The 26,372-nt window shown below is 36.7% G+C and overlaps 1 protein-coding gene across 1 annotated transcript in view; it reads right to left on the reverse strand.

The window, feature by feature from the left end:
- Positions 1-8,793: 8,793 nt before the first annotated feature.
- Positions 8,794-26,372, reverse strand: part of LRRC2 (leucine rich repeat containing 2) — a 75,785-nt gene continuing 58,206 nt past the window's right edge. Inside the window, exons 6-9 of the mRNA XM_085042254.1 lie at positions 15,301-15,446; positions 13,017-13,172; positions 11,867-12,003; positions 8,794-10,410 (exon numbers count right to left, since the gene is read on the reverse strand). Of these exons, the coding sequence (XP_084898380.1) occupies positions 10,361-10,410; positions 11,867-12,003; positions 13,017-13,172; positions 15,301-15,446 (489 nt within the window). The 3' untranslated portion in view covers positions 8,794-10,360. The remainder of the gene's footprint in view (positions 10,411-11,866; positions 12,004-13,016; positions 13,173-15,300; positions 15,447-26,372) is intronic.

Consider the following 26,372-nt stretch of genomic DNA (forward strand, 5'->3'; position numbering starts at 1 on the left):
TCCAGTGTCACCTGCTCTAGCTGACCATATTTTGACAGGAGGATTGGACTGGATGAACTCCACAGGCTCCTTCCCTTCCATCCTAACAATTCTGTGATTCTCTCCATTCAGCACCAAGGGATATGCTGTAGATGCCCAAAACATTCTCACAAGTGTGCAAAATGGCATCATTGCAAACATCTGCTGAATTTCTTTACAATACTCACATCTATTAATCCAAGCATCTCATGCGCAGTACAGTGATACTCATTCAAGGAGATATAGAGAGAAGCAGCTCTAGCACAGACCAAATTTCTCTGTTTATTGAAGTAGGTTCCAATATCCACAAATGATGATGAACGTCAGGCAGTATTCACCCATGACTTAAGATATCATTTCATTTTCTCTCTTCTGAACATTACTGCATTATAGAAATATTCAGTCAGGTTTTATATTTACTATCTCAGAGTTGACAGCACAGAAGATAACACGCTTCCAACAGATCTGCCATAATGAACCTGCACACAGGCCATACAAACCAACTTTCTGTAGTGAAGAAACATTACAGCTGGAATTAGCCACATGAAGAAAAACAATTTTCAGGACACCTGTCCCAGGGTCACAGAACAGTTGGAGATGGAAGGGACCTCTAGGCATTACCTGGTCCAACATCCTGTGCTCAAGAAGGGTCATCTAGAGTAGATGGTCCTGGACTATATCCAGAATGCTTTTGTTTTGCTTTGGTTTGCTTTTTTTGCTTGCTTGGTTCATTTGGATTGGGGTATTTTATTCACCAAGAATTAAGACAACACCTCCCTGGAAACCTGTGGTGGTGCTCAGTAACAGTGATAGTAAAAATGTGTTTCCTGAGTTTCAGGAAATACCACCTCTGTTTCAATTTATGCCCACTATGTCTCATCCTCTCACTGGGCACCACTGATGACAGTCTGGCTCCACCTTCTTTGCACCCTTCCTTCCAGCACTTATATACATTGATGCAGTCTCTCTGAGACTTCTCTTTTCCAGGCTGAACAGTCTTGATTCTATCAGCCTTTCCTTGTAGGAGAGATTATTCAGTCCCTTGATCATTTTAGTGGTCCTTCATTGGAGTTTTTATAGTGTGTGAAGGGGAGGGGATTTGAAAAATGAGGAATTCTTTATTAATTTACCTTGAAACTGAAAGCTCCAGGTATTTTGACTTTATAAAACACATCCTTATACTCATCCAAAGAGGAAAAGGAACCATGGGACATCTTCTGAGCAGAAACTTTCCTACAGCAGGACTTTGTAGCATATGCAAAACCTACTTATAGCATAAATGCAGATATGTAATTTTTATCCATATCAATATGTTGTCAAAAGTCACTTCAATGCAACTAAAATATCATTGCTTTCTTTAAACCTTCATTCCTAAATCATAAGCTACCATAAAATGCCAACATATTATTTGATATACAGCTTCCTTAGTTATAGAGAAATAAAACCTGGCAATATGGGCCTTTTAAAAAGTAAAAACAAGCCATATTTACATTTTTTTTAAAAATAAAGGCTCAGTCTCCTTTAGTTGCCTGTCTGTATCGAGCATTGATGAGTAATGCTGAGTAATTCCTGCAGTTGCCAGTATGTGGCCACTGAACTCACCTTGTCTGAATGCCCTCAGAGCAAAGAGATTACCTGCTCCCCTTCTCTGGGGCCAGGGCAGCACCACAGGCTTGGGATCAACTTATTTTCAAATATTTGTCATGACAGAAAGTTGTATAAATACTGCACATGACAGATCATTGCAGTTTTTAAGTCAGCAGAGACAGAATAAGAATGAAACACTAAATAACATTTTATCAACTTAAAGCCCTGCAGCATAATAATTTTTTTTTTGCAAATGTATTATTTTATGTCATTACATAATACACAGGCTGAAAGGCTGACTTCGCCTCAAATTGTGTGGACCTGTGAAACAAATGAAAAGAAAATGCAATGTTGTATATGTAAATTTGAACTCAAATATTGCTCTTATATAGACTAAAACTGATTTTCAGTTCTCTAAGCTGATATTCTTTCTGGATCTATTCACCAGAATTTGACAGCTAATTTAATTACTTTATAAATGTCATTGTTGGTTTTAGGAAAAAGCTGGAAGCATTAATGAAAAATAGAAACTCTGAACATAGCCGAGTCCATATGTTTAAGATATAATTACATTTTAGATATAAAAAGCAGTTTTACTAAGATTTTGCTGAACGTCGAGTAGTTATGTTGCAGCTGGTAACAAGAAAACAGAAAGTTCCAGGGAGCAGTAAGAGACAGTAATGATCCTTTCATATTAATGACTGTCAGCAGATAACGAAAACACCATGCGAATGCCCTGTTTACACTCAGCAATACCATAGCTGTTAATGGACCAGTGAAGTGAAGAAGAGAGCAAGCTGTAGTAACAATGTAGTCACAGCTGGAATCAACCCAAGTAGCAGATTCAGCTATTGAAAAGCGAGGAGACTGCCTGAACTGCTCAGTGTATAGTAGTTCCCTGAGAAGTGCATAACCGGAGTTATGCTGAGTTACAGTTCTCTTTATTAGGAGCAGTTCAAATGAGGTCTCAAAATCAGGGGGAAAAAATCGCTTATTTTCAACCTCCTCCCACCCACTATGAAGCAGGAGCTAATCTGTGCAGAAAGAATGACACTGAAAAAGTATGAACGTTCTTAGTAACTGCTGATTTCTCACTGACAGTCACTGAAGTACCCATTTCCCATCTGGATCTCTAGAGAGTTTTGCTGTCTACTGGGGCCTCACATTGACAATGTCACAAAGAGGCTGCCACACCTGGTAAACCAGAGAACTTTTGTGCACTCCTACATTTTCACACAGGGTCACATTAGGCTGCAGCGAGGAGTTTGCAAAGTATGAAAAGGGGCTCCATGTCCTTCAGAAAGATGTTGAAGGGATCGGAACCATGGGTAGTGCTCTCCTCAATACCCCTAGCTGGAGACGAGGACTCAGAAAGAAGAGGAATGGATCAAGGGAATGACTGCATGGCTGGTGCCATGCTCAGGGTTTTGGGTTCTGTGATCTAGGATGCGCCTTTGAGAGCCAGTTGACCATCAGTGGGGCTCACCTGACTGAATGGGGTGAGCGTGTTCTGGGAAGGAGACTGGCTGGACTTCCCAGCACAGCTTTAAACCATAATCAGCAAAGGAAGGGTTTGTATTCATAAGTGCCAGAGAGGAACCAGGAAACAACAGCACTTCCAGAAAGCAGCAAAAAAATACCTGTAAATCATCCCCCAGGGATTAGGGAAGGATTGTCAAAAATGTGAAGAGATCTCCAGCCCAAATGAAGTGTCCCTACACAGCCGCATGCAGCATGGGTAACAAGCAAGACAAGTTGGAAACCATGGTTCAATTAAAAAACTATGACCTAATTGCTATCATGGAAAAATGGTGGGACAAGTCACACAACAGGAGGACGCATTCAAGGGCTACAAGATTTTTTGAAGAAAGAGTCTGGGAAGAAGTGTAGCAATGTGGGGTTTTGGGATTCCATGTGCTCCTTTGTCCCTCTGCTTTGTATACCATTAGTTCATTTTGAAATATGCATTCTGCTGTACCCAAAATCTATTGGTGGACATCTCTAATCATCTAATCCCTATGCCTGTCCTCCCTTCAGACTCGCTGGGACTGGCTCTGGGGTAGACAGTCCCTCCCCTTCTTTTCCCTTTATAAAGCGATGTCCGGATCAGCTCAGGGTCTTTGCATCTCTGGGCTGGCAGCCCTTATCCTGTCCCAATCTTTCCTCCCCCCTTCTCCTTTCCTGCAACCCCCTTTTCCCCGTTACCCCAAATAAACCTCCCTGCCAGAACAGAGATGGAGTCCAGTTCTTCCTTCATATCACTATATTCCTGCTTGAATTGGCGTGGTTTGGAGACCCCCGCCATACCGCAGAACCTCGGGGGCTGGGCGTACCAGATCCGGTGGGATTACACAGACCGGGGACCCCAGACCGGGGGGGAGCCGGCTCGTGCAGCCCCCCCGGCCCGTGATACATCAAAAAGAAGGGGTAGGTGTGCTGGGCTCTATGTTAAGGAAGTGACAGATTATAAACTGCTGCCTATGAGAAACAACCACAAACAGTTTGAGAGCCTAAGGGTGAAAATCAAAGACAGGACCAACAAAGGACACCATGTGGCTGGGGTCTGTTACAGGCCACCTGATCAGAGGGAGCCTGCTGAGGAGGCTTCTTACTTCAGTGCCAGGATCATCATGCTCACAGGCTCTCATTCTAGTGGGGAATTTCAACCACTCAGACATCTGCAGGGTAAGTAACACAGATATCTGTAGGTAAATCAGGAGGCTCCTGGACTACATCAAGGACAAATTCCTGGTCCAGGCACTGGACAAACCAATCAGAGGAGACGCATTACTGGATCTAATGCTCACCAGCACGGATCAGTAACTATGCCTTGAGTTCATGATCTCAAGAAACACGGCAGAGTCAAGACCGTGAGCTTTGGAAGACTGAATTCCAGCTATTTAAGGAATTAGTTGATGATATCCCCTGAGAAACTCTTAGTAGGGACAGAGGAGCTGATATGAGCTGGCATCTCTTTAAGGATATTTATCTTAGAGAATAAGAGCTTTTCATCACAGTGTATTGGAAATCAAGTAAGGGAGGCTGAAAACTGAAAAGGATTTGCTCCTCAGATTGAAGAGAAAGAGGGAAATGCATAGCCACGGGAAGAAGGGACAAGCGCCCTAGGGCGCATACAGGAATACAGTTTCAATGCATAGGGATGGGGTCAGAAAATCTCAGGCACAGATCAATGCAACTTGAAAAGGTATGGGAAGAATAACAAGAGGGGAGTGTATAAGCAAATAAATAAATTCCAAGGAGAGTGTTCTCCCATCCCTGGCAGATAAGAAGGGAAGTCTGGTATCAAGAGATATGGAGAAGGATGGAATACTCAACAAGCTCTTCACTTCAGTATTCACTGACCTCAGACTTCCCATGTCTCTCAAGTCCCTGAACATCTACATGGGAATTGGGGGAGTGAGCTCTCTCCCATTGTCAATGAGATCACTTTATGAGGCTGAATAACTGCAAGTCTACAGGACCTGATGTGATGTGTCCAGGGTCTTGAGGGATGATGTTGTTGCCAAGCACTTCTCCATCCTATTTGAAGAGTCGTGGTGACCAGCTGAAGTCTTCAATGACTGAAAAAAAGGAAACATCAATCCTGTTTTAAAGCAGGGAGAAAGAACACACAGGGAATTGCAGATTGAGCAGTGTCATCTCTGTGCCTGGGACGACTGCAGCTTCTCGCTCTGGGACAAGTGGCTAGCCTCAAAGCCGCACAAAAGAAGGCTAGCCGCTGCAACCCTCACACGCCCCGGATCGGGTGCGGCAGTGAGTCCCGCGGGCGCAGGGCGGAGTGCCTCAGAGACAGAGGCTGAGCAGGAGACAAGGCGATTATGAAAGAGGTGTAGTCTCTCAGGTCGGAATCCAGTAGTTTATTAGTAAGAACAGAATGAAAGTGCGGGATGGGGAAAGAGCATAGGGGCAGCTGGATTCTGGACATGAAGAGCCCAGAATGTCCAGGTACAAGGGGTTAAGAGGGACCGAAGGATGAGAGGGGTTTACACAGGAGAACCAACTGGAACGCAAGGGGAGTAGGGTTCACAGGGGCGCCAGTGAATGGGGACGCGAGGAGGGAAGGTACAGAATTTTGAAAACTAATGGTGAAACTCAGCTACATGGAACAAAGAAGAACCTTCTAGTTATTTACTCCATATGGGATAGAGAGGAGGAGATATCCAGAACCAATGCTCTTGTTCTCTGATGCATATTAAGGATGCTAGCTGCAAGGTGTCCTGGCCGAGCATCGCTTTGTCACCCTAATCTAAAGGTCTCCTCACACCCAGGGCTCCTCCTCAGTATCATCTGCTTCTACGCTCATCTGAGCCAAAGCCACTGCTACAGATGATCATGGAGCACATCCTCCTAGAAAATACCTTAAGGCATATAAAAGACAAGGAGGTGACCCGAGGCAAGCACATAGGGACTGCTGGTAGCAGAGAGGAACTGGATCAGCTGGACTAACCCTGAAACCTCCACATCCCGCAAGCCCATCTAAAGATGGCAACCCTTCTGCTTCTGGCCTCAGCTGAACCAAGGCCCCACAATGACATGGGTGGTATGGAATTGAACAGTCCTAGAAACTACACTCCTTTTTTTCTGTAACTACAACACAAAGGGCAAATTGTGTCTGACCAAACTGGTGGCCTTCTAGCTAACCTGCAACAGTTGACAAGCAAAGATTGACCAATGTCATCTATCTAGACTCTGTATGGCCTCTGACACTGTGCCACACAACATCCTTGTCTGCAATTTGAAGACAAATTGTCTTCAAATTGGACGTGGACTTGAAGGGTGGACTATTTGGTAGGTAAGGAATTGGCTGGATGGACACATCCAGAGTTGAAGTCAATGTCCAAGTGGAGCAGATGACAAGTGATGTTCCTCAGGGCTCTGTCTTGGGACAAGTGCTCTTCAATATCTTCCTCAATGACACAGACAGTGAGCTCAAGTTCTCCCTCAGCAATATGAGGTTATTTGCTATCCTTCTAAGTTTCTCTCCCTAGCTTATGCTATGCTATCCTTAGAGACAAGGCTACAATACAGAATAAGGAAAAGGAACAACATTAAATGTGATTATGCAATTTACTTTTGCACATTGAGCCAACGAGTGCTCTAGAAGACACATTTCCATTCTTCCCAGCCTTGCTGCTTTGAAATAGCAGTTACTAGCAAAGCAGAACAGAGTATTGAGCTTTAGGAAGTGCAGTATTTGATAGCTGTAGACAATGCAGTGCAGAAGAAAAACGACATTGTTTTCCTTAAGGTATCTAAGTACCTGATGTCAGAAGCTTGTAAATAACATAAATTCTCATTGTACACAAAATTCCTGTCATTCATGAAATTATTCACTTTCAAATTTAAAAAGAAAGTATTAAACATGTCAATAACAGAATATTCTTTGGTAGAGTTGTTTTTCAATGAAAGATAATAGTTTAAATTATAATTGCTAGTAAAATAGGTTATGTAGAAAAGCAATACAATTAGATCTAATTCAAAATTAGTTGTCTTTTGACATGCACATTTTTTTACTGCTGTGGATGACACTAATAAAGTTATATTTAACATCATATGATAAATATGTTCTTACAGTATTTTTACTGAAAAGAGTGTAGAAGTATATCTCAAATGGAATTATGCTGAAATTAGGCCTTTCAGTAATGACTGGCTTTACCCACCGCATGTCTTTGGTGTAATGGAGAGAGCTTCCCCTTAAACAAAGGTACTAAACAAATCCTTTGACAAAAATACTCTTATTTATGGATAAGATTTGAGGAAGTAATGTTCTACAAGAGCTACAAATACAAGGTCCCAGCCCTGTGGAAGACTTGGGGATACTAGTGGATGAAAATTAGACCATGAGATGGTCATGTGTTCTTGCAGTCCAGAAAGCTAGCCTTATCTTGCAAGAAAAGGAGCCTGGCCAGCAGGTCAAGGGAGGTGATCATCTACTCTGCTCTCCTCTCCCCTGCTCTACTTTACCTGAAGTACTGCATTATTCTTAGCATAACAAAGACAAAACCCTGTTAGAGAAGATCCAAATGAGGGCCACAAAAATGGTCAGAGAGCTGAAACACCTCTCCTTTGAGGGAAGCTGAGAGAGTTGAGGTTGTTCAACACGGAGAAAAGACTTATTGCAGCTATTCAATATAAATAGGTTTATAGAAAAGTTGGAAAAAGACTTTTTGGTTTTTAGTGACAGGACAAAGGGTTACAGTTTGAAACTGAAATAAAGTTGGTTTAGTTTTAGGCTGGATCTAAGGAAGAAATTCTTTATGGCAAGGTTTATGAGTCACTGGAAGCAGTGGGTGGCCCATCATGGGAAGTGTTCATGGTCAGCTTGGAGTGGGCTTTGAAAATCTGATCTAGTGAGAGATGTCCATGTCTGAGAGAGAGAGGTTGGAATAGATGATCTTTGAATGTCCCTTCCAATTGAAACAAATCTGTGACTCAATGAAAATTGGATTCACAGGTGTCTAAAGTCAAGTAAGAGGACACTACTTGGACCCTCTGTATACTACTGACCTTACATTTTCCATTACTTAATTGTTACAGATTTGTTGGGTTTTTTTTTTAGGAAAGTGTTAACCTGAACTTAAAGATAGCTAGTGATTGATAATTTGTGTTTTATAATTCATGCCATGGTTAGTTTTATGGAAACACAGACCTTTTGTTTCTACTTAAGATATGTGAATTCAAGTTTTAGTCTTCTCCTTTGTATTTGCCTGCTCCACTAAAAAAATCCTGCTTCTACACTGTGATTTTGCTTTTATAAACATTGACAAGCAAATGAACATGAGAACAATGCTGTTCAATTAACTTCAAAATATATGGGTTTTATTTATGCAATTTTTTATTTCTGACTGTCCCCCAGATTATTTGTAGCACTCTTACCCATGAACAGCAAAAAAAATTTTGAGTAAGATTAGCAGCAATGCTAAATAAGTTTTAGTATTTACTTCTCTATTAAAATACTTTCTGTTTATATATCCAATACTGCTGATAGTAGATTTTGCACTGGCACTTTTGTTTTTTTAACTATGTTTGCATCCCTAGTTTTTTGTAAATATACAACTCCATTCTGTAAACAAAGCTTTTGTGATTTCCATTCCTATAATTGTCAGTGGATCATATTAGACAATGACAGAATTCTAGAAATAGAATTTCAAGCAATATCAGAACAGATGTCTTACAGAAGTTTATTACACCAACACTAATACTTAATCAAGTAAATTTATAATTTCAATAAAAGAAAGTTTGGCAGGGTAGTTTCACACAGCCTAATTTCTGTAAGCCCACTTTAACACTATTTTATCCTATTTCAGTTTCCTCATAATAATAAAAAAGTCTTCTATTATTCTGCTTCAGATCAATATCAATTTTTCTTATTTTTTTAGCTTTCTTCTTGATCAGAATTTGCTTAGAATCTGCATTAACACCTAGAGACCAACTTGAGTGTGTTTCATTTTGATAGTAATTCAACTGCAGAAGTGTGTAATGGGAATAAATACCACACATACTTTTTATTTTTCTTTTAAAAGATTGAATGCTAGAATGTTAAAGAGAAAACATCAAAAGTCTTTTTCTATCTGGAAGCCTGAAGAGCACAACCATCATTCTTTGCTTCTCAAATATTACAACTTAAGTGGCATTCTACTGCACAAAACTGAAAATAGCTCATCCATAACAAAAAAGAAAGATGTAAATATTGTTTCACCTACCTGCAGTCATAAGTTTAGGACCATTTAAATTCTATAAATTGGGTATAATTTGATTTTAAATTCTCAAAGTCTCAAATATTTTTAGATTAAAAAGATTGTTTTATTAAACAAAAAGTACATGTAAAACTAGGTCTATGAAACTCTATATATACTTAAATAATTATATATAAAGAGATTATTAAATAGCGAGCAAAATGACTTTTTACCAGCAAACTCATTCTTACACAACTTGGAAAATTCCAATAAACGTCCACAAAATCCTGTGATCTGAAACCATTAATAGAAGACCTGTATCATCATTTTGCTGATAGTGTTAGCTGACACAGCTTAGTGCCTTAAAATCTTTCTTAGTACTCTACTATACTACAAGACTGCTTAGCACAGGAATTTTCATCACATTGGTTTGAATTTGCAAACAAGTAAAAGCTTATAATATGCTTGAAAAAAACAGGAGAACAGGTAATATGTAAAGTTTTTGAAACTTATCTAAACTGAAAATCCCCAGGAGGATAATTTTATTATAGAACAGAAAGTAAATGCAAACTATGGGTGTGTTCTCATTTTGAATATTGTAAATAACTAAATGTGTATTTGGTCTTAAGAAAACAACAGATTACATTCATTTTATAAATCAGTCTATCCCCTTTTATAAAATCAAATCTCTTCTTAAGATCATGTTTTGTGTTGCGCTGTTTCAACTACAACATACAATGAATTCATTCTTCACCTATGCCTGTGTATACTTTATCACAGTGAATATTTACTTTCAGCAGGACTACATGCAAATTAGTGGCTGTTGCTGTGAACTTGAAAATAAATATGTTGACTTAAAATATGAAACAGCATCTTATGCGTGTTCTACTGCTCCTTGTTACATCTGTAGTCACTTGAAAAAAACTACAGTAACAAATAAATATTTCAATATAATTTTGTTGTGATCCTGGCCATCTACATTTTCCTGTGTTTACTATTCAGATAGATAAAAAGCGAGTTATTTGGATATTCAGTAGAAATCTAGAGACTTTTAATCTTCAGAGCTGGAGACTGAGCATTACTTTCGTAGTGTAGGAAGGAGTAGACTCTGTGAAAAGAGAAAAAAGAAATATATCTCAGACTTTAGTTGTGTAATCCAGCACAAATAAATGGAGCCCTTAGCTAGAAGCAGCTGGGTTTGGTCTTATTTCAGAGATATTCTATAAATGATCTCTCTGCTATCTTTCAGAAATTCTGCTGGTTCATATTTTACAGAAGATATTCCTTCTTCAGTCTGGTTTTCAAAAGCAGATATTGGCATTATCTATAGCACAAAACTTCAGAACCAGGACATAAAAAGTGATTCATGATCCAACCTCTTCATAAAAAGCAGGGAGGCAAGTTCTGTCTAGGAAGGCAGAAGAGAGTATCCCTGAGCTGCTTTGCCCCAGAAGAGCATAAAGCTGGCCTATTCTCAATAGAGTCAAATGCAGGTTTCAGGTAGCCTGACAGACTTCCACCTTTCATAAGAAAGTAAATACAGCTCCATCACTACATATTTTATGACTGCCTCTAAAGCCAGATTATGGCCTCTGTTTTTCCTCTGTTCCTTTCTTCTCTCCATTTCTACCACTGCTGTTACCATCATCAGAATCCAGCGCTTTTATAGCAGACTTCAATTTAGAAATAGACAGAATCAATACTCAAATGCACAGCTTATAGACGTTAAGGAACAAAAGTTCAGCATGGGAACATGAAAAGTATTCAGAAGACACAAACTGCGGCCTTTCTTTATATTTCTCTTGTAACATGTTTTGTAGGACTGCTATATAGACCACTTAAATTAAATGCAAGGAATGAAAAGCTAATGTAAGACTCATTCCACAAAAAGCCCTTTCTACACACCAACTACGAAAGGAATTAAAACAGAGTATGAGGTATTCTGTCTCACAGGAAACCTCTCCCTTTTTCCCTAACAAATTTTATTAAAGAACACTCAAGTGATCAACGGTTTCTTAATTATGGCAAATAATACAGAGTGGCAAAATGAAGTAATATGTAAAGTTTCAGGGACTACATAATGAAGATAAAAGCAGATATTTTTATATAATTGTACAATGATGATATAATTAGTACCTTGAAATGGATAATATTGTCAAAGAATATTCTACCAATACAAAGAGCCTTTCCTATATACACTGTGTTTCTTTTCGAGGAGGAGAAACTTTTCTTCAGGAATTCAAAATCGCTAATGCTAATCCCAAGAAAAGTAAGTAAATCTAGACAATGAAAATAATCTTTGTGTGCATCATCAATCAATTCAGGCTAAGGAATATGCAAACACAATTAATTTTTTATACATTTTTTCAATATCAAGGGTCTTATTTAGTGTCCAAACTTTTAACAAAACAGATTTGGCCTTTTCACTATTAGTCTTATTTAATACCATAAAAGACAATTAGAGTTTAAGAGCATATTGCTTGCACTCTTAAAATGAATGTTCATAATGTATGTCTGCACTTATATCCAAGACAGCAAGAAGCTTACTGCAAATTAACACATACCCCTTTCCCTTAGGTCTTCAATGTATGCTTTCATAAACTCTTTCTCAATTTGCTCACGTTCACGTTCATCTTCTATAATTTCTTCAGTGTCTTTACATACAATAGTTTCAACTGGACTGTCCTTGAGACTTACAAATCTAAAGAGAGATTAACACAAGAATATATGTACAGACTGCTGAATGTCACTGGCCAACATGAACAATAATTTAGAAATTGCTACCAGAGCCAGAAGGAGAAATCTGAAGAACATTAGCTCAATTTTGCATTATGGCATTGTTAGGATGCATATATTATTAGAAATACAGATTTCAAATGGAACTTTCTCTATAACCCCCTTTCCATACAAAAATGATCAGATTTATCTTTTCCCCATCTATCTACATAAATCATTCTTTGTAATAACAAGTATATTTCTTTATTATGGAACTTCTGACAGACTACACTGTAATTTCCCATCTGTTGATGGGCAATATGAACACTGCTTGGCAATTGCCAGAATCACGGGTGTGTTATCAACACCTTTCTAGCCACCAGTGGAAGGAACAGCCCTAAGAGAGGATGGCTATGAGGAAAGTTAACTCCATCCAGAGCTAACTCCACTCTGAGCCAGACCCATATAGAATCTATAATTATTACATAATCAAAGACATGGGTATTGCCTGTAGAAATGCAAAATCATTGTAATTCCAGATTAAAAGGCTTTTTAGTCCAATCCTGCATGCAGCAATAAGGTGGTGTTTCACAGCAAAAACTAGTAAACCCGTGTGTCTTTATTTAACATTTTACTAGCCATGTCTGCCTCTCCCATCAAGATGTTTTTGGAAGCACTGAACTCATCAACAGCTGATTTCCAGGCTACTGGTTCCACTCTGAAGAATGGCTTTGCAACTCCAGAATTCGACCTACTGTCACCCAGTCTTCCCAGGAATAGTAGTTAAACATAAAGACAAATAACATGGGTAACTGGCAGATGAAAATCACAAGACTGCAGATCCTCTGCAATTTACAATCTTCTTAATACCTCCTTTACCACTCTGATATAAATTGGGTCAGAATTTGTAGAAACTGATCCTCATGAAAACATTTCTCCTGTGTGTACCTTACCTTATCTTCTTAAGGACATTTATCTTTCCCTCTCACTTTTACTTACTTTAAACCTGTGGTTGACTCACAGACAGCTGTGGGTATCTCAACGAGGTCATCACCACTGACAACTAACAAACTGAGTTTTGGCATATTGACAAGAGCCCGTGGAAGATAAGTCAACTTGTTTTTCTGCAGGAGAAGTGTCTGCAATTCATCTAACCTGTAGAAATGTAAAAGACAGAGATGACTTAATATATTTATTTCAGAAAGGAACATCTATCCAAGATACTAATACTCACTTAATCTTGTGTGTAACAAAAGCAATTACATGTAACATTTTTTGCTTCTTAAAAAGTCACTCAGCCCCTACTTCCACAAAATTTCATAAACTTTAATGGAAATCTCCAGTAATGGTTCAGCATTGTAATATTAATAGAAAACCTCTGACAAGTAATCAGAAGCATGCTCAAGCTAAAAGATTACAAGATTTACTGTGCTTTCATACAGACGATGTTGACAGAACATGATATAAGGCTTCATCATGTGCATCCTGGAACTAATGAAAAATACGGGTCACCAGCTCACACCTTTGCCCATATGCTGGTTTCTACGAACTAGGTAAGTCTGTGACAGGCAGTACATCCCCATTTGCTGGTTTTCACTAGTAATTAGTACTGTGGGGAGCAACAAAAAGACCAGCTCCTGGTCATAAGGCTCTTGCAAGTTGTCCCAGTGAAATCAACTTAATGACAGTGTTTTGTGCAGGAGCTTTTGCTTTATTTCCCCTGGCTTTTCCTAATGCAATAGGAATTTGTGTCTGTGCCTTTATTCCTTGGAGTAGATAGAAGACAAGAAGCATAGCAAATTGATGAAACAAATTTCTCTTATTTGACTGGAAGAGTCCATTCCTAAAACACTGTTGTAGGCTATGCTTATCAGGCCCATTTAATTTGTTTGAATTCAGGCAAAAATATTAAGGCTTCAGTTTACTGTCAACTCATCTTTGTTAATCACAGATTATTGTAATGCTATTACAGACAATGGTAATTCATTGAGGTTCTTTGATGTCACAGACATTGAAGTCATGAGTCTGAATAAGAGTATTAGTTTACTGATGCATGAGTTATCCTGATGTTTTCTAGTCTTCTGAATGCACATGATGCCAAAGTCAAACAAAGAAAACCTTATTTTGTGGTGTCTGATTATGATATTCAAACATCAAGTCTGGCAACTCAGTCCTAAATAGAGAAGACAAAATGTAGAAAGGAAATAATTTGGAGCTACAGGAATAAAGTTTACAGGGGGAAACAAAGGTTCTTTAAGTTGAGGGGGTATACTTCCATAAAAGAAAAATATCCTCTTAGAAATTCTTTGAAGTTAATAGAATCTCTGGTCAGATCCCTTTGGAAAAAATAACAAGTTAATGTCATCTGTAGCTAAAGCATGTGAATTACTAACACAATTTAAGCCTTCAGCACTGCTGTCAGAAAAATCTATGATTACATAATGTCCCAGAAAAGTCTTTTTTCCCAGCAAAAAAGGCCTTGTGAAAGTTAAGGCTGAATGAGTTTTCTGTGAAGTTTCTTCTGCCTCAGGGAATACTATTCCCAGATCAATAAATAATCCAGAATATTGTTTAATAAACTTTAGTTAGTACGTTTGGGTTTTTTCCTTTAAGCATAGGTAAAGTCTTGTAAACCAAGGCACCACAGCATTCGAGGGAATTTAAAAGCTCAGGGATAAGAAAAGTGTTTTCTCAGGCTAGCAAGTCCCATTAAAAGGATTTGTATAATTTTTTTAAAAACTAGTTCTAGTGGTTATCTGAACTGGGAGAGAAGTATATGTGCACTCATACACATATACTTCAGAGTAGAAGGGGAGGATTGTCCAATAGGGTTTTTGAATCTTACCAATATTTTTCTGCTTTACTAACAAAGTTTATCTGGCTCTTTAAGTAACTTAAATATGCTTTTGTCCACCTTTTCTTCCTCCCCATCTGCCCTCCAGAAGCTTACTGCTGCCAAATCCACATGATGAGACCCCTTTGGTGGAACAGGGGCAGAGTATACTTGGTGAACTTCCCAAAAAACAATGTCCAGATATAATGACAAATTTTTATGAAAGCAGCAGAAAATGTGTTTAGTTAACTGACTGCCATCAATGAGCTAGAAAAAGTAGTTTTTGTTCTTAGACCTTGTCCATCAATAATAACGTGAATGTTTACACGCAAAAATATGTGATACATTTCTAAATGGGACTCTCTATCAACAGTGTCCCTCAGAAGCTTGTTATTTTCTAAATTGTCTTAATAGTTCATAAACCTGTCATTGAATTAAAACACAAATTACCTGTCTATGTCTTCTGGGAGATCTTTCAGGTTGTTGCTGCTAATATCCAACCACTGCAAATTAGACATCCGGAGTACACAAATTGGAATAGAATGGAACTTGTTTGCTGACACATCCACAAATGTGAGTTGTTTCAGGTTACTTAGCTAGAAAGAAGTGGTGCTTTATTTTAGTTACTTTTTGCAAATACAAGAAGACATTTCATTCATCAATCCTTTTTATTCCTCTAAAAGCACTTAGAAAGATAAGAATTCATTATTTTTTTACTCAAACTTTTTTGCCAGCCCTATCTCTTAATCATCATTTTATAGAAAAAAGGAATTCAGAAATACCTACCTCCCAAATTGTTCATCACCTTTCTAACAGCATCAGGGAATTGAATGAAATTTTTACTCTTTAAAACCCTACAGGTTTAGATGACAAGCCTGCAACCAGAAAATTACTTGGTTCTGAAGTGACAAAACACAATTTTTATAACTAATAGATTCTAGGTTACCATTCTCAAAATCAGAGATTTGATAACCCTATCAAAATTACGTAGATTCCCTTCACTACAACTCTACTATGCACTGAGAGTGTAATGCTAGGACAAGATTAGAAAATGCAACTATCAATTTAAGCCAACAGAAAATTTGGCCCAATATTCTTCAATGATCTTTAAAAATATATCTTCCATAATGTAAACTAAAAATATAATAAAGTAGACTAGATATTTGTATTGGAATATTTTTCAAAGGAATTCTATTTTTAAGTAATAAACATTTAGTGCAATGAAGGTTAAGTACTAATGTAAAATATACCTGTTAAAGAAGTTAATGTGTTAAATAAAACTCTCTGAGTGCTGAATCAATTATGCACTCTACCAGTGTTCATAAAACTATGCAGCTAGCTAAAGTGAATGTCAAAGTATAAATGTTAACCAAAAAAGTATTGTAGACTGGAAATTGTATTTCTGAGCTTCTAATAATTTGTCACCATCACAAACAAATTCTACAGAATGTGATACAGAAGAAAAAGTAGCAAAAAAATTTCCTTGGTCTTTGCCTGAAGGTATCCTAGAATATAGAAAACAAAAACCCCAAACCAGACACATTTTCCACTTCCAAGATGAGCCAAACACATGGAAAGGATAAATTGTAAAAAAATTAGAAAGTAGTAAGATACATTCTGAATCCTTAGGAATTATTTTTTAATAATTAAGAATCAAGACCTAGGGGGTTTTTATATTATCTATCCAAACTCCTTTTTACTGCAATACTGCCAGACTTTCATCTTAATTTTACCCTTGCTATTTAAAATGCTCACATTCAGAGCATGGTCAGAGTCAGTTTCTTTTAAGACTTTTTGGTGATGGTTTTCGATGTTTGTGGAGTACAAGTTTCTTGTTTTGTTGGGATTTTGTGGGTTTTATTTGCTTGTCGTTTGTTTTTTTCAGTTATAACCTCATATAGCTGTAAAATCTTATTTTGAGAAATATTTTCAGGGAGATTTATTGAAGCTATCCTATTACAAATGACTACACAATGAAGTTTATCTTTCAAAAACATAATAGAGGTTCGGAGTTTCTGAAGTCAAAGGTATAATTTCAAGATCTCCCCCACTGTCTTAAAACAGTCCTGGTGAGTCATTACCATGGACATGTCTCACTACAGATTCAGAGCAGGCAAACACACATTTTATTCTGACACTTCTTACTTTCAAACCATTTTGTCATTTTGGGGACTGACTACTAGAAATGAACACTCACTCATCATCTGTAAATTTTCCAGGTATTGACTCATTTTTCCAGAAAAAACAGAACCTCTCTTTGAACAAGGAAAACACAGTAACTCTTCTAGATTGTAATAACGAGAGCACAGAAAACAACTTGCACCATCTTTATACTGCATTTACTTTGCAGTTTCAAATTATCATCATAATTTCAAATCCCAAGCAAATATTTCAAGTTTCTCTGGACTCAGAACAACTTACTAAAACTGCTGATACATATATTTCAACAAACTCTCCTCCCAAAAATTTTGCAAATATGGAATTAAAACAAGATCCCACAGGCTTAAATGCCACCCAAAATGCTTTCAAATCATCCCCAAAGGAAAAAACCACAATCTCTAAATACAGAGTAGCAGATATATATTAAAATATACTTTCTTTACTGTTCAATCAAGTTCCTAAGCACTTTGCTTTGCAGTCACTTGCTTTGCAGTCACTTGTCATGCTGAAACAACTTGGTAACATTAACACTAGATGGTAAGGTTATATTCCTTCAACAACAGTAACTAGTCTTATATGCTTTCCTGAAAGTTCTTTATTGAATTAAATATTATAAGCAATTTTAACATAACAGTATTATCTTTTCAATTAATATAGTTTTGTCTTACATTTTTCAAATAGTATGGTAAGTACTTTGGTATAATACTTTAATACTAGGTTAGATTAAAATATACATTTTTCAGGAGTTTGTGTTCCCATCAAAAATTGCTAGCAAAATTTAGGGCCATCTACTTTATCCATGCAAATTTTGGTTCAGCATGCCACAGAACATTTAGAGCCATGATTATATTGTGTATGCTGCAAGCCCTCAGTACTTGTACTTTTAGGGTAATATTTAACAAAACCTTTCAATTTTCTAGAGTATGTTGAAACCTAATGGAGTTTTTAATTTAATCTCTTCATGATATGTTACTAAGAAATGCCTATGACAAATGATGCATTGGAAATTACGGCATCTGTGTATTATATTTTCTAAAGAAAACACTGTATTTTATTTCTTCTTAAAGGACTGATGGATTTTTGCACTTTTTACAACGTATCATTTTCAAACAAGCATGGCTCCCTTATCATTTTTATGTTATCATTTATTTTTGCTTGATGTTGATTTTTATTCTTTTCCTTTGTTAAGTAACTTTGAATCAATCAGTATATAGGCTTTATGCAAGTTCCATTTTTTAAAATAAATAGCTATATTTAATAGTCTAGCTACCTGGACAGACTTATTGTGGTACTTATGTTTAATCATTCTTGTCATTTTTCTTTGACAAACTGCACCATTTTACTTATCTCCATAATTTTGTTCATGGAATTAATCCAGATAACTTTGTAGAGCTCCACTGCTTCTTTTTCTCTCTGTCAGTTAGACCTTCAGTTGAAAGAAAAGGACACCACATCCTGGACTAAACCATTATTTGATTAATGGGTGTGATTTTATTTTTCTTCTGTTTTTTTGCTGTGAAAGGTATTTACTCATAAGGTTCCATGCTTATTTACCTTAGCACCAACAAATTAAAAGATGTAATGTTGTATTAAAATATCATGTTTTTTCAGTGACATATAAGCACAGGAAAGACCAACCCATCAAAGTCAATGCATGACAAGACATGCAAAGGATTAACCTAGAAATGTCTATCCATGCATTATAAATGCACTTTTGCCCAGAAATTTCAGACTCAATGAAGTCAAAGATAAATTTTACCACTTCAGTAGTATAGGCTATCACATATATTGTTTCTCATGGACTGGCACTCATTAACCCACTGAACGCAGTAAGATATATTTGACAAAGAAACACTCTAGGAGTATACTGCACAGTTGCCCACTTCAATATCATTCATTCAAACCAAATCCCTATCTTTGCTTTCATCAAGCTGTGTAACCTCTTCTATAATCTCACTGACATTCATGGATAAAAGCAGCAATTACAGAAACTTAATACAAGAATTTTTAGAGGCAGAAGATACCTTTCATGAATATATATTTGTACCTTCATAGACCAGTTCACCATCAGACTTCCAAACTGGACTCTTAAACTTCATGAGGCAAAGGCATTCAACAGTCAATCCAACCACTTAGAAACACTGTACTAATTCATGTGTTTTGTGACAAAAGCCAAAAAATATGTAACATCAAACAGCATTTCTTTTGGTGGCATCTTGTGTAATGCCTTAAAGACAACAGTTGCCTGTCTCAAGCACTGTTAAGGCCACAGTTAAGCAGAAGGACTTTGCCATGAGATAAGCACAGACTGGAGTGACAAGATGGCTCTAACTCCAGGCCTCATGGAGCTGAGATCTGGCTAGTACATCCTGGGCAGTGCATCCAGACAGAAAAATTTCACACTGTGGTAAACTGTGTAAAGAAGCAACTGCTCATGTGCTTACCACAAGTAAAAAAAAGTTCAGCCCAAGTTGTGGGATGGATGGCATCCATAACCATCAAAGCCCCTCTGAATATGCCTCTGTGGATACCTGGAACTTGGACAGTAAATTTAGTCACCGCTTGGGCAGTTAATTAAGCTCTTAAGCAGGAGCTTAAGATAAAGGTGGTGTTACTGTCTGAGTGTTATCTCAGATCTAGAGGGAAGTTAATAAAGTTTGGGGAGAAGGATCTATCACTGATGAGGACCACAAAGAATGCAAAATTTATGTGCTCCAAGGAAAGCCAACTAGACAACTGTGAGAAATCATCTCCATCTGGGTAAAAGGTAATTCTGTCAGGGGAATATCATGAGCACCAACTCACAGCACAGCAATCCAAGAAACCCACCAACTCAAAACTAGAGAAAAACTGTGCATGTGGACTAACTGCCATCAGAAGTGAGGGAATCATTTAACCAGTAGAATAAGAGAACCATGACCCAATGAACTTTAATTTCTTTGCGTGCTAAAACATATAAATAGTGAAAAGTTTTGAAAGACCTCTGGAATCCCACCACAAAGAAGTCCAGGGTGAAGGACCAACGGGATGCTTCTGGATCTTAGGGTGGTAACTCTCTTCTACTTTGTCTCTCCCTTTCCCACCTCTGCCTTTTCCATTTCCTTCTTTCTACTTCACCCTGATTGTTAAATAGAGTCTGTGTTGTTGACTTGAACATATGGTCATGTTTGCACCTTAATGAGGGGAGAGGCATTTCTCACTAATTGGATCATGATACCTTCATAAGCTATATCCAAGAAATGTAAGTGGAAGAAAGCATTCACCACAATGGCACCATTCTGATTTTGCAACGCTAAAATTCTAAATCTTTTGTAGCGTTAATCCACCAACAGACACTCTTATCCTTATGCCAAACTGTTTACTTGGAAGTTAAACATTGTCCCATTTCACTCTTCATCATTTCATCATTCAAACAACTAAATGTTATTTAATGTCTGATAGATAATTATAGCTATGATAATCTAAGCATTAGAAGTTCATAGAAAGGGACTTTGTTTATTATTAAAGCAGGTTTTTGTATGCACAAATCTTTCATCAAGTCTACAAAAAATGAAGAAATCATTTTTATTCAATATCCACAAAGTATATGCAATACATAAAACATATGCAATATTCACAAGAATATCAGCTATTGATTATACACAGGTGATTGAAGAATGACATACCAATAAGGGCAGGACTATCACCACACAGTTAAAATGCTTAAGAATATGACTTGTGTTTAAGTCTAAGTATAGGAGTTGTTCCAAGCCAATAGAAGAGTCACATGTATGAAATTATGTACCCAGTTAATGATTTCCCGGACTAAAGCAAAAACAAATCTTCTGTCGCAAAAAATAAATTTATGTTGATTAGTTACATTAAATTTTCATAGTTTTAATGCTGCAGCTCCACACAGTCTGCATATATTATTTCACTTTGCCATCACAAAGTCATCTCATTTTCAAATTTCCAAAACTTGTAAATTAAAGACACATATTAGAATGGAAATTTAGGCTCTACCAAAAGTCAGTTATAGATTTTTCATCAACTTAAATAGGTCCAGTACCTCGCTTTGGGAGTGCAATCTTCATATGTTTTAATTAAAAACATTAGAACAGGAAGAACAGCAATGTCAGTAGCATATGGGCATTAACTGACCTAGCCAGGATGTTTGGAGACAAGTGTCTTTGAACCTATTAAACAACTCTTTGAAGATATATTCTGTTCCATCACCAGGAGATGATCAATATTGCTAATTTTCATAGCAGAATTGAGACAAAGCCAAAAACATTTTTTTTATTTCTTCTTCAAGATGCATAGCAATGCAAGAAATACTATTCAAATGGTGCCATCTTAATTATAATTTAAGGATGTGCAACAATTCTGGTTTGCCGTGATGACAGAATGCACCCTGTGAAGTTACCCTTTTCATTCACAAAACTGAGTATGCTCATTTAAGCTCATTCTGAAACCCAGAATAAATCAATATTTCCCAAATTGGGGCATGGGAAGAACATCCAAAATATATGAAAATTTTATTCTGTAGCAACTTAAAAAAGGATATTATAAACAAAGGTAACAGCTAAAATAAAGAATTCTAATATATTGTCTGTTTTGTTTTACACTGATAAAATAGGAACCATTCGCTTGAAAGGCAAAAATTATCAAGGGTGTTTGAAGAAGTAGTATCAGCAGAAGAGAACCAGGTAATGAGGCAATATTGACAGATGCAAAATAAATAATTAGGAAAGTTGTGTAAGAAAAGCAGAGACATAAAACTAAGAATGTACTTCTGTAGCTCTAATTTGTTACAGTCACCCAATCTTGATGACTGATGAAATTATTTTATGTTGTATATACTGGGGCTGGGCAACAATATGTATTCTACCCCAGGCTGAGCAGAGATAGCCTGATAAGCTTGGAAACAAGACTTTCATGAAATGTCAGTCAGAAATCAGCTTGCTAATAAATTAAGTGGAAGACAAAATATTAAGGGGAAAAGACATTTCTACTTCAGCAGCAGAGGTCAGAAGGTTTGCAATTTGTGACCCACCTTTATGATACCAAGAATAAGCATCTCTATGGGTTTGCTGTTTGCTTTTGCTTTGCAAACAGAAATGGTGGAAATACTTTTTGTCTCATCACAGATTAACTTCACCAAAATGCACAAGATTCTTGCCAGTTGTGGTGCTGAGCACTACAGTAGTTTTGAAAAATTTTCTACCAGAATGAGAACCCTGCAACTCGGATCTGGATTTGTCTTTTCTTGAAGCAGGAGATTCATAAAGAAAATCTCCAGATTTGGGAAATTCACAATGAAGATAAGACTACTTTGCACATTGTGACATATCTGGTCTGGAATTAAACCATATCTAGTCAAGCATAATTTTGTAAAATGTCCATCATCAAAATTATTTTTCTTTTAACTCCACAGACCACATGTGTATGACACTGATAGTACACAAACCTACAACTGAGAATTCTGACAACAATTTAACAAAACATGTCACTGCCTTGTGGCTTGACAGGATTATAGCAAATTTTTCCCCCTCCTCCTCTTTCCTTTCTTATAGTGCTGCTAGATACACTTGGGCTTTTTATATAATTTCTTTCAGGTAGGGAAAAAGCTAATAGGAAAAATATTGAGCTAAATTCTTCCCAAAGGATTCTGTTCTCCCTAATTTATAACAGTATTTCTAGGACATTTTATGTCTTGCTTTGACACAAACATGCAAAAAAATTGAAAATAAAGCTAATATTAGTAAAATAATCAGACATGCGAGAGGTCTTCTTCTGACTTGGACAAGAAAGCTAAGGAATGGCACATAGGTTGTGTGTCTGTCCAGTGGGCAGTCTTTTTGTACAAATAGATATCTGGCTACTTTCTAAGAGCTTGTTGGTGCAATTCCCTGGATTGCTAAATATTGTCCTATGTCTCTTAAACAACAAGGAAAAAATGTCTAACAAAATCAGTCATCTGGCCTGTCCCAGAGTAGCTGTTCAGGAGATAAACTGTGTAGAATCAGGTTTCATGGTACCGAAACAGTATAAGCTCAGATACATTTTACACTTTAACTTCTATGCCCTATATCAATATAAGTAGCTTACAAACAGATGTTTTACTACTCAATTCCCTTCAGATTGCAACCAAGATACTTATCTTTGTTTAGTTACACACCGCTGCTAGAGGCATACATAGCCCTAATAATTTTTTAATAGTAAAACAAAAAATCTTTGACATACTTGTGTATATCATGTGCAATATCAGATAATATTTTCTATGACCATGACATTTTACAAATACCTATATAATGCTTGGAGCATATAAAACATGAATATAACAAAAGAAAGTATGACTGCTGAACAAATACGTAGGAGTAACATTTATTATTAATAGCAAGCATCTAAAACTGTCAAGATTTTCACTACCACAAATAAAATCTAATACAGAGAAGTACAAGCTAATGCAGGAACATTTCTTAAACTGACTGAAACCTGGGAAAAGATGGAAAGATGAAAAAAGTAACTTCATGTAAGTGTTGTGTTCATTATGCATTAGTGGTCAAAAAAGCAAATAAATAATTGGATATATATGTGATGCGATATACAGTGATTACCCCCAAATTATTTCCCAATAAATAAAATAACACTATTTACAAAACACCATAATTCCCTTTTTTTCTCAAGGTAAATTATAATAGTATATGGGATTCAGAGATGAACAATAGATAATAACAGAATGGAAATACATTGTTATTTTCATTAAATTTTTGGGCTACAGTAGTTCTGAAAGACCAAAATCATTATTAGGAAAAAAATGTAAATATTAGAACAATTGAGTAAGAAATCGGTAACTCATTATGTATTTTTCCTTCACAATGTTGTTCCCAAGAGCAACATAACTAAAAGGCATGGCACCTCTTGATAAAATGAAACCTCTATACAATTAGATTCTAAAATTTGCAACAACATGGGTTTTTTAATAACTTTGCAGAATTCTGAGGAAAATTATATTTACCCAAATAATGAAAACCTGTATCTCTATGTCACAGTCCAAAGAAGCACAGTTCAAATTTTTTCAGCCTCAGAATATAGCACAAACATCTTACCAGTGTTCTAGTAGAATAATACTTCTTATCAAGATTTCAAATGTCAAAGCTCATAAAAGTTGAATTTTTTGTAAAGCAAATCTACAATTTAAGGTTTATTACTGTACAGATGTCATCATTACCACAGCACAAAAATCTGCAAATAAATCTCCGTGATGCTATGCTGTAAAAAACATGTTAAAAGTTCTCTTTTGTGCTATTTCAATACCTTTAACAGTCAATAAAAATAAATGGGGAAAAGTGAACAGAAACACAGTGGCAGGAAGTCACATACTAAGGTGAAAAAGTACATCAGAGAAAGTACAACACAAGTTTCCTGATTTCTTGTCTTGAGATGCTGCTGACCTCTCCAGGTGTGTAATATAACAAGTCTATCAAGACCTCAGTTATGTTATTGAAATTAATTGAGATTTAAGATGACCTGTCTTTCTTGTAACCTCTTCATTTCTTCCCTTTTTTTGAAAAATGTAGTCCAGCGTTCTAGAGCTCTGAAGCATCACATTAGGCCCGCTAATCTCAATAACTTTTTTGCTGTCTCTATGTATAAGGTTGATTTTGCAAAGTAAAAGATAAGGGAAGTCTGGAAATCTTATTCTTGCAAAGCCATGTTTTAACCTTTCCATGACCTCTATAAGTTTTTGTTCTTGTTGTTCATAAAATTACACATCTCCTCTAAACTCCATCAGTAGTAAACAGCTCTGTGACAAGTCAAAATAGTGAAATAGATGGGTAGTCTAAACAGCAGGTGAAGAAAAGTCTCTATTTTTGTATTTATTCTGAGATTTCCAGCCATTCATTTCTTAACCTGAGTTATCCTGCTTTGTACTGCAGTTTTGAATGACAGAAGCCCCGGCTTGTGAGATAGCATCTCCTCAATAAGTAAAGCAGGGACCACTGGGACATATCCTTCTTTGAATTCCCTCACAAATTCAACATCTCTTCCACTTTACATTGGGTATAATTCTATGTTCTTTTGTCCAGGACTAGTAAAGCAGAGATCTTACCTGAATTCTGTATGAGATAAAAAAAATTGTGGGATGATGTCTACTTTCAACTGATCTGGCTGTCTGTCTTTATATCTTTCCAACTGATCAATGACGATGATGATGAACAAAAATCACAGTCATCCTCACCAAGTTTTTTTTACTGTTGTGAAAAGTTTTTCAATCATGTAACTACCTATAATTAGTTAACAGCTGATAGGAATATATTCAGTGATAAATTAAACACATTAATTTCAATTATACTCTCCAACTTTATTCTTCTTATGGAATAAAAGATACCTCTCATTAGCTGCACTTTATGGAAAAATAAATAACATGCTTTTCTCTCTGTTCAGCTACAACTCCATTTTGATTCTCATCAATCCATGAATGTTGGCACTAGAGACATTTTTCTGCAAGACAAAACATGCGGATCTGAAAGTGCTGTGTATTTGTTCTGCTCTCTGCTTCTATTCAGTTGCTGTATAAAATCCGCCTCAGATTATCTCACAGATGAATGGAGGATATATTACCAGAATTTTGAAAGCCTATTTTGCTCTCAAAGAGATTTAGAGCTGTTTTGAGAGAAAGCAGAGCTGGAACAGTACCAAATACTCTTTCCTATCACAGAATTCTTTCACAGTTAGATTCATGCTTTTTGTAATAATATAGCCATGTTTTAGTGTTCACATTATGCCCCTTTGGTCATTGTTAAGTCTTCCCTTATGCTGTAAAACTACTTGTCTGTCATTCCCCATTACAAAAACATTTCAGACTGTGAAAGGTGATATTACTTTTACAGAACTAATGTGAAAGGTAAAGGAAAGGTCACTGGCACCACAGCATGGAGATAAGCATGGGTCAGATCTCCAATGAAGTGGACTGTTATTATTAGCTGCTGACTTATTCTGATAGTGAAGTGGTTTTAAAATTATGCTATATTAATTAGAAGGCTTTGGAAGCACAGTGTCAAGAGTGGGATCAACTGACACACTTTCCTGTGCCTAACTGCATAATCCTGTTTCCTAACATAGATCCATGTCCTTCTTTAGCCCCTCGTCTCTTTAAACATTTATGAGAACTCCTGCAGCAGTAAGGCCTCCAAGAATCTCCTCTGACACCTAACACCTTTGCACCTGCTTTTTTGGTTTTCACACCTCTCCTGCTAATGTTTGATACTGCATCTCATACCAGTTCTGTAACACAGCTGTTGTTTTTCATGGATTGACACTTTGACCAGCTGCATTGGAAAGCAGCTCATCATGAGCTTTAAGCAAATTCAAAGAGA

This window comes from Lichenostomus cassidix, chromosome Z, assembly GCF_008360975.1.
Source record: "Lichenostomus cassidix isolate B80296 chromosome Z, HeHo_3.0, whole genome shotgun sequence".
Classification (NCBI taxonomy): Eukaryota; Metazoa; Chordata; class Aves; order Passeriformes; family Meliphagidae; genus Lichenostomus; species Lichenostomus cassidix.